Below are 10,122 nucleotides of genomic sequence, written 5' to 3'. Positions count from 1 at the left end.
CCGCGTGAATTTAAGGAGAATTTGAACTTCATTCCGTGTGGATTTCATCAGCATTTCATTTCACGACGCGGCATGTTATTCAAAATTTCTTTTTCGGTGTTAATTAGTAATTATGAACGAGAATATTTGGACTTTAAGGTTTTCCTTTGTACGATTTTTTATTGTTTTTAAAATAATTTTTAATATAAAAATTAAAAATTATTGTATTAAATTTTTTTTTTAATAAACATAAAAAAAATCATCTCAAATGAAACCTAAATATACATCCAAATTTAGTTATAATGATTTTTAATGCAGCTCAAATATAAACCGGATATTTTGGATACAGTCAATTTATAAAAAAAGAGTAGGTTTTAAGTTTAAATTAGTTTAATGAACGTGTTAGTGAAAAAAATTAAAAATGAGCAAATATAAACCGGTATTCCATTCCACGGCCGGTTTCTTAATAAAATATTTTTATTTTATTTACACTTTACTCCATTCCACGGTTTTCAAAATAGTTTTTTAAAAAATTAAATTTCTCTTACGATATTAATAATTTGCTTTATTTTTAGTTAATGTTAACAAAAAAAAATTTCCTAAGATGAAAGTTAATTCTTAAATAATTTGAAACAGTGTAAATAAAAAAAGAAAAATTAATATTTAATAACAAATTTTAAAAATTAATAAATAAAAAATATATTTTAAAATAAAAAACTATTAGTTTATTTAAAAATTTAATAATTTAATTTCTTTTACAAAAAAGTTTATAATCAATATTGATTATAAACATCATAATTTTTTTATTATCTTTGAGAGTGAAAAATTAAAATTATGATGTTTATAATTAATTTTTATATTTTTTTCAACCAAGCAAGAGCATCACACAAGTCACACAACCAAATAAATAAATTTTATTTTTTAAATAAATTAAAAGAAACTTAAAAATAGCTCAATGTTAATATATATATGTTGCATCCTGGAGTATTCGCGGCGGTAGAGAAATATAAGGTTTAACATCTTAGCGTTGTACGAAAATCCGATGCGCAAACAGATAAATAGATAGGGTGCTTCAATTATAGGGACACCAAAATTAAGGGGGAAAAACCACAAAGCCTAGCCTAGTTTGAATGAATCCACTAGTATAGCAGTTGATTACAAATGAGGTCATTCATTGGGGGAAGGCTTTAGCTTGAAGTACATTACATTGTAGGAATACAAAGAATCACTATTGACGTGTTTGTTTGGTCTGAAAGACTGTAGTCGGCGGACGACGTAAGTTGGCAAAACCGTAGTCGGCGGGCGACAGAGGTCGGAATAACTGTAGTCAGGTAGAAGTCCAGCAATAGATAGAAATCCAGCATCGGATAAATGTTCGGCGAAAATCTAACGATGGACAGAAGTCCGGCGTAGGGTGGAAGTCCGACGTCAGTCGGCGGCCGGGGAGAACTCCGGCGTTAGATGGTATTCGGGCAAAACTCCAGAGTCACTTGGAGATCGGGCGGAATTCTGGCATAGTTGTAAGTCGGGCGAAATTATGATGTCACTTGGAAGTTGGGCGGAATTTCGACGTCTATTTTTTTAGATATTGTCGAGTGGCATGACCCATAAATAGATGAGAGATCAGGGGCAAATATGGAGTGATTTGGATGGACGACCGATATTGAATCATTTGATTGTGGATCGTTTATCAAATATTTAAAGGTCTTAATGTTGTCGAAATTCGACAATCTTGGGCTCGTTGGATTCGTCTCGTCGATCCACTCGATTCAATTATAAGCACGTTATGTTAGAAAACCTTTTGGTAACTTAAATTATGATACGAACTTTCTAACAGCGCTTCAGGTCCTTGATTTGGACTCATTTGGGCTTAGATTGAGTCAAATTTGATGTCGTTGGGTCCGTATTTCCGAGGCGCTCAGTTTGATTATAAGTTTGCTAAAATCGGAGTTCAAGTGATCCCGAATATAGTTTTTGAAGCTTCCCGTTTGATTTTGCCTCGAGATTCGTGCCCGATCAAGATAATTTTTGCATGATATATCAATATATATATAATCATACCATAAGCAATAAAAAATTTCCTTCTTCATACAATAATTCAAATCCAATTCTTCCCAAAGTAGAAAACATGAAAGCATTACTTATATCTATCACATACTATATTTATTGGTTCTTGATTCATTGGATTTATACAAAGATTTATTGTCCACTTTTCCAACCCACTATGTGATCTTCCTTCAAGCCATCAATGCTCTATCTTCTATTGCCTCTCAACCGTCGCTTTTTGTTGTGACTTTGAATCACATATCCTCAGACATTTCACATCCCTTTTATTATTATTTAGTAAAATGCATTTATGTATCTAATATATAGATTTTTTATATTTATTTATATATAATTTATTATTTAAATTACATAAAAATACATATACTAAATATTAACTTTTTATGTGATTTAGGGTCTATTTTTGAATGGTTGTAGCGTTCTATAAAATTATTCGTAAAGTTGTTGCGGGGAAACAACTTAGCCATTACGGCTGTAAAGCTACATTAATTTTTGAAAAATAATGAGAAAGCGAAGTAGCAAAAAATTAGTCCCAAAAAGGAGAGATTATTATGTGCGGTGTCTGAATGCATCCGGAGGTCAATTCAGATGCCCCGCGTTGTGCATTGGGTGACGTGGCGCATCCAAATTGGCCTTGAGACGTGTCTAGACACCGCACGTAATAATTTTTCTCCAAATAGACCTTTAATAATATGGATGTTATTCTTGTAAATACAAAAATATAAGTATTAGATATACAAACAAATAAGATTATTGTATCATACGTTTGTAAATCCCTTTATAATTTATGGCTTTCTGTTAGGTTAGCATTTATTTTGATTCATTTAGCCTAAATGAGTAATTTTCTCCATCAGATCATATCATGAAGACCTTTATAGCTAAAAGTTCAGATTTTTAGGAGCTGGAGATGATGAACGCGCATTGCTATTTGCGTTAATTCTATTCATCTTGAAGCTTTCCATCCCATTGCTTGTTCTTCACATAAGAACTTGCTTACATAAAAACTGCAATGAATGCATGGAATCTATAGATCTAAAGTTGCTTCTTAGGTTGATTGTCATTCAGAATTTTCTTCATAACATTAAAAACACCCAAATTCAAGTTCCAATGACTAAAAATATATATATTTAATAAAAAAAATTATTAAAATTATTTGAAAATTTGATGTCATTAGAAAATTTATCTGATCCGACAAAAATCTCGATGCAATCCTTAAGTTATAGATTTTTTTAATTAAATTTAAGATCATTCAAACTTCAGTTTTAACAAATTTAAAGTTGAATTGAGCGTCTATATGAGATAAACCATTGACGTCAAAAGTGATATGATTTGAGTGCAAATGAGATTAGAAAAAACAATTGAAGAGTATTTGAAAATTATGAGATATTAATTGGATGATCAGAAGATATTCAAATATTGTATTTTTTATAGTCAAACCAAGCATCTTAACGACAAGAATTAACAATTTTATGATTACTTGCTTATGACATCACTTACATGCTGAAAGAATGATTTATAATTGATGGGATCAAGATAAGACATTTGATGAAGTTATCCAAATTTTAGTTGTATTTATAGAACATGCAACTCTAAATACTTATGAATTTAGCTTCACTCCTAACATGAAGTGGAACTAGAGGGCTTTAGATTAAGAGAACTTAGAAGCTTGAAGAATCTTAAAACTCCATCTAACCACTGTTGTGCAATTGCCGCTATCAAATCACTATCATCTGACCATTGTTGTTGAACCTTCGCCCTCTGACCACTAACTATAGTCATCCGACCACCATCACCTTATTATGATTCTCCAACTACCATGACTCAACTTTGATTCTTTAATCATTGTTGCCCCACTATGATCATTTAACCACTATCACCCAACTATAATATCTAAACCACCGATGTCCAATTATGGCTCCTAACTATTATCGCTTGACTTCGATCCTCTATATATTATCGTGTGATTACAGTCCTTCATGTCATGCCCCAAGATCTAAATAAAAATTTGCACGTCTCTATATCATTTCAATTAACAATCAGATCTGACTAATTGCATTTAAAAATATATATAAACAATGGAAAATATAATTTCATTTCTATAATCAATATTTATATCTTTTGAAGTCTCAAAATGACATATGCAATAACAATGATATGCAACTAACAACAATCTATCACTACAAATACATTTCGACCACAAAAGAGAAAAATAAAGATCGACAAATGCAAAAAAAAAAAAAAAAACTCAGCCTGCATCTCAAAACAACCTTAATCTACATAATTCTTATCATTGTTTGAAAACATGTAAAAATCACTTAATGAGCACATAGCCCAACAAGTAACGAGTATCTACAACTAAAATTAATGAATTAAACAAAAACAATAATCATATATCTATAAGAACCTGTAACTATTGATATGAACAATATCTTGTATATCATGTAAGTCATATACAATCTTATCATATATTTAAAAAACACTACCATATGATTATTGACAATAACATGTTCTCACAAATATACAAGATCATGTCATATACAATCTTATCATATATTAAAAAACACCGGTATCTTGTACAAACTTTTTAATCTATCTATGTATTTGATCTTTGTACAATGCTACGACGTTATATTCTCTCACTACCTCCACAAAAATTCTAGCATGCAATAAAGATAAAATAGACTTTGAGTTCAACAAATTTATAGACAAAATAGTTGTATCATATGCAAAAAGAAACTCCAGCCTGTAACCCAAAACAACCTCAATCTACATAATTCTTATTCGAGCGAGCAATGCCAAACTTCATGTTTGGAGATGACAGAGGACAAAACAATGAAGTTTGAATACAATGAGGATTGAGGAGAGAGGTGTCCCGGATATGGGTCATTAGGACTAGAACTATGGAGGAGAATTTGATTGTTCTTGTGATCCTTTATGATGTATCAGAATGCATATAGAGAAAGATAACATGAGTTATTAGTGGTCAATTTGTGCACAGGGAGATGGTTGTATGAGAGATTGGGAGTAAAAATGCACAGAGAGATGGTTGTATGAGTTATTAGTGGTCAATTTGTGTTTTAATATCCTTCAAAAGTTCAAATTATAAAACCTTCAGAAGTACCCTTCTGCAAGATCTTAGAATCTCTTATCATCCTTCTGCAATAAAAAATTAGCCTAAAAGTAACTTGAGAGTGTAAGCAATCCCTGAGCCAAAAACAAGTATCAAGATCTCAATCCAAAGCTAACGAAGCTCGGATTTCTCATTTCCGATTCCAGCACTGTTAACATGTTATGCAAATCCACCATGTGAGATAAAGAAGCAACCCCACTTACAAAGACCATCAAAACGTCCCTCACTTCTATCCAGCTACATCCAGGAGCCTTCTTCACCCCTTGCTCTCCCATTGCCTTCCTCATTTTCTCGGCATCCTTCCACCGCCCATTAAAACAATATAAATTCGACAGCATCACATACCCAACATCCTTCTCAGGCTCCATTCCTATTAGCTTCTCTCCTACCTTCTTCCCAAGCCTCACATCTCCATGGACAGAGCTTCCACTCAGCAAAGCCTCACAGTAACCAACATGTTTTTCTTCAATAAGATCAAGTAAAATAGTTGCCTGTTTTAAGCATCCAGCCCTCGAAAGCACGTCAACAACACAAGTCAAATGGTCAGCATCTGGTGAAACTCCATGAACTGATTCCATACATGATAGGACATTCATGCCTTGTTCGACAAGCCCCGAGTGGCAACAAGCCATCAACAAACCAAGAAAAGTGAGTTTATCAGGAAGGACCGAAGAAGCTATCATGTATTCAAGTAAATTCAAAGCTTTTTGAGCCCAACCATGAACTGCAAATCCAAATATCATTGCATTACATGATACCAAATCCTTTGCTTTCATTTCATCAAACACTTTACTGGAACTTTTGATGTCACCACACTTAGCATACATGTTCACTAAACCATTGGAAACATAGACAAATGGCTCGAAGCCATGGCAAATGGAGCATCCATGAACCATTAATCCATTTCCTAGGACTGTCAATGTGGCACAAGCATGAAGGACTGCGCCTAATGTGAATTGATCAGGTAAATGCAAGTTTCTCTGCATGTTCACAAAGTAATAAAGAGCCTCCTCTCCATAGCCATTTCTTGCAAATCCTGCAACAATGGATGTCCATGATACAATGTTGGTTTCTGGCGCGGCCTGAAATAATTTCAGAGCTTCTTCTATGTTGCCAAGTTTCATGTGTGCATCTATCATCGTGTTCCACGAGACCAGGCTACGAGTTTCCATGGACTTGAAAATTCTTGAGGCATCAATATGGCAGCTAAACTTGGTGTAGTAGCTAAGAAGAGAGTTGCTGACCTCTACTGTGCTGGCCCATCCGTTTTGAATTATCATTGAATGGATCATTTGGCCAAAGAAAGGTTCTGATAGCTCTGCACAGGAATTTATAAGACTGGTAAAAGTTAAGACATCCCCTTTAAAACCCAACATCACCATCTTTCTGAACAAACATATAGAAATTTCTGGGCAATCTGAGGAAGCAAAGCCCATGATCATTATATTCCAAGCGATCAAATTTCTGATTGGCATATCTTCGAACACCTTGCTTGCTTCTTCCAAAAGGCCAGACATCACTAAGCCATGGAGAAGAGAGCACCAAGACACCTCATTTCCCTCATCTATTTCTTCAAAGACTTTATTGGCGTTCAAAGGGCGGAAGCATCTGCCATACATGTTGATGAGACTATTGGAGACGGGCAAGGAAATGCAGAACCCAGAACGTAGAGCGAGAGAGTGCAGCTTTTCGCCGGCGCGGATATGACGAAGGTCGGCGGCGGCTGCAAGGGCTGAAGTGAAGGAGAAGGGATCCGTCGGCGTGTAGGAGGCTCGCATTGTGTAGAAAAGGGAGAGGGCTTGAGAGGGGAGCCCAGCTCGAGAATAGGCGGCAAGCATGGCGTTCCAAGCGACGGTGTCTTTGTCGGGCATCTGATCGAACAGTTGCTGCGCAGCAGAAAGCAGGCCGGAGCGGGCGAGGATGACGATTCTGGAGGTAGTGGAGATGACATGCAGCCGGCACATTTGGAAGGGAATAGATGGGAAAGATTTGGTGGAGCTTCTGTCGCCATCATTGCCTTGCGGACATGAACGGTTCCGTAGTTCAGCTGCAACGCCAGTAAAGTTGGATCTGCTCCAGCAAGTTAAAACTTAAAAGAGAGTAATTATTCTGATTTGCGCATAATTCTTACAGGGATTACATTGTAATTTGGCTTTTTCTTTCAATATCGAATATAAATGTCGAAATTAGTCCCTCATTCCATCGTCACCCCTTGACTATAATTCCTCCGACCATCGTTGCCCTACAGCGGTTCCTTTGACCTCCGTCGCCCGATTAACATCCTACCAACCAAATGAAAAAAACAACAACCTTTTCTTAAGAATATCTGTCATATCATTGGATTCTTTCAATATGAGCTAGGATTCTTCCAATCTGAGCTATGTAATATGCTCTATATGATGTTGTAATCAATGAGATTCATTTCAATTGGGCTAGGCCCGATAGTTTTTTCTCTTTTTCAAGATTTTCCACAAAAAAAAATATATTATCTTATGAATCTCGCATCCTCGTCTTGCTTATATATAGGGGTGTCAGTTTTGGGTAAAGGGTCGGGTTCAAATCGAAACGAAAACTGATATGGCATCATTCGAGTCAACCCGAACCCAACCCGTTTTTGGAAATGGGTCGATTTTTTGGACTGGAACTCGACCAGCTTTAGGTTCGGGTGAACCCGACATGACCCGTTATCCACTGCAAGCGGACAGCGGCACGACAAGCAGGCGTGCAGTTCCGCAGCAGGCAAGTGGGCACCTGCGTGGCGGGCAGTCGCGACACGCGACACACGAAGCGACGTGTGACTCGCAGTGCGACGCAGGTAGCTTCGGTCAGGCCCGGTCTGGGCATGCAGCGGGTCATTCCGGGTCATTACCGGGTTTTTGGGTCAGCCCGAACCCGAACTGATTTTACAAACGGGTCAAAAACCTTAACTCGAACCTGACCCGGTTCGGGTTCGGGTTCGGGTCAATATTTTCTAAATTTTCGGGTCGGATTTTTGTGTCGTTTCCTATATTGACACCCCTACTTATCTATTTGTATGTTGGATTTTCATTCAAAGCTAAGACATTAAGTTTTATCTCTTTAGCTCAACGAATATTTTAGGATGTAACAATAATATAAGAGACAAATTTTGAATTCTTATTTAAGATGAATTAAAATTATCAACTTGCTATTCAATTTAATCTCAGCTTCTAATCAATGCCATTGTCATATATTTTGTTGCAAAATTTTGCAAGACTTCTTTCTATACTTGTGTGTCTTAACTGAAATGAAGAATCTGAAATCCAAACAAAACCATCTTTAAATATTTCAAATTTAGGGTTGTCAATAAATGATCAAACCCATTAATTCGATCTGAAAATTTGGAGTTCAGGTTGACCTATTTAATAAACAGATGGGTTCAATTTGCATTTTCTAACTTGTTTAATAAATGCATATGATTTGGATTGACTCAAGAACCTATTTTTAATCCGAAAATGACTAATTTAATATCTTTTTTCTTTATTTTCTTACTTGTAGATATATTCTCCTTATTATGAATCAAATATACTAAATTTTATAGTTAATGTTATCAATTTCGTTAGCCAAAATGGGTTAACAGATTGACTTCAGGTCATTTGAGTTGTTAATTAATTGGATTTAGATTGCTAACAGGTTGGATTTCTGGTTGATCTTTACGAACTATTTAGCGAAGATGTATTTGATTCAAACTGATTGAATTTAATTTGAGTCAATTTTTTATAGGATTTGAATCGGACCCGTCAACTTATTTTGACATAAAAGCACACGGTGAAGCATTTTTATGTCTTCATGAAAAGCAAAATATCCGCGGAGATCCACCGTCGAAGCCGACGCTCAGGATCTATCCGTGGTCTGATAACGATCCGTGGCTTTCGTTTCCCACCAATCAGAGCTCAGCATGTTATTTTCTTCCAATTCTGCCTGGTTATTCTCTGCATATAAATTGCACCTTAAATTCTTCAGATTTGTTTTCTTTCGAAACAGTTTGGTGATCATTTTCAGTTACCATTCCTTCGCAACTCAGAGCCATGTCTTCCGTGGATGGAAAGCTTGCGACGGAGAAGACCAAAGCGTCGAAAGATAAGAAGGTGAAGAAAACAGTGGCTTCAAAAGAGAAGAAGACGAAGGGCTCTAAGGTGTCCTCGTCTTCTCACCCCCCTTATTTCCAGGTATTTTTCTCGCATGCTGTTATAACTTCTTGAATACCTTTTGGTTTGATTATTCTTGTTAATTGATTTTTTGACTGGTTTGGTTGATCTATCGGTCAATAGATGATAAAAGAAGCTATCTTGGCTCTTCATGAGAGGACGGGATCCAGTCCTTATGCCATAGCTAAGTACATGGAGGAGAAGCACAAGGGAGAGCTTCCTTCTATCTTCCGGAAGGTTCTCGCTATTCAGCTGAGGAACTTTGCCGCCAGGGGAAAGCTTGTAAAAGTAAAGGCTTCCTTCAAGTTATCTGCGTCTGGAAAAAAGGGTGAAATCAAAGCGGCGAAGGATGTGAAAACTAAGGTTGCTACTAACCTTCAGAAGCCGAAGACAGCGGTGAAGGGGATCAAGGCAAAGTCTGCAACTCTCTCTGCTCCAGTTAAAAGAAAGAATATAAAGAAGCCTATTGCAACAGCAAAGTCTGCGAAGAAGGCTCCAGAAGCGAAGTCGGTGAAGAAGGCTGCACCTGTGAAACCCAAGCAGCCAAAAAAGCTCAAGTCCCCGGCCGCGAAGAGGCCTAAAAAGGCCGCTGCTTGAATTATGTTCCTTTAGTAATTTGTGTAAATTCTCTAGTTTTTTCGTCCTTGTAAGTCAGTTCTGCAACTTGAATTGATATCTAACTAGCGTTCGTAGCTTCGTTAAATTGTTTAGTTTTGTGCGTTTTGGTTGATTTTAATGTCTTCTCCCATGCGAATTTGATTTGTATTTGAATTGTGACTTTAA

The 10,122-nt window shown here is 36.1% G+C and overlaps 2 protein-coding genes across 2 annotated transcripts; one reads left to right on the top strand and one right to left on the bottom strand.

Annotated features, from left to right (window-relative positions):
* Positions 1–4,269: 4,269 nt before the first annotated feature.
* Positions 4,270–7,399, bottom strand: LOC110099123 (pentatricopeptide repeat-containing protein At2g36980, mitochondrial). Its single transcript, XM_020826182.2, has one exon. It carries the CDS (start codon positions 7,135–7,137, stop codon positions 5,266–5,268), a length of 1,872 nt encoding a protein of 623 aa, XP_020681841.1. The 5' UTR covers positions 7,138–7,399; the 3' UTR covers positions 4,270–5,265.
* Positions 7,400–9,155: 1,756 nt separating this feature from the next.
* Positions 9,156–10,122, top strand: LOC110099118 (histone H1). Its single transcript, XM_020826173.2, has 2 exons — positions 9,156–9,360; positions 9,463–10,122. The coding sequence occupies exons 1-2, from the start codon at positions 9,220–9,222 to the stop codon at positions 9,934–9,936; spliced, it is 615 nt and encodes a 204-aa protein (XP_020681832.1). The 5' UTR covers positions 9,156–9,219; the 3' UTR covers positions 9,937–10,122.

The sequence above is a fragment of the Dendrobium catenatum genome, unplaced genomic scaffold (assembly GCF_001605985.2).
Source record: "Dendrobium catenatum unplaced genomic scaffold, ASM160598v2 fragScaff_scaffold_264, whole genome shotgun sequence".
NCBI lineage: Eukaryota > Viridiplantae > Streptophyta > Magnoliopsida > Asparagales > Orchidaceae > Dendrobium > Dendrobium catenatum.
This window is presented reverse-complemented; position numbering and strand designations above follow the sequence as displayed.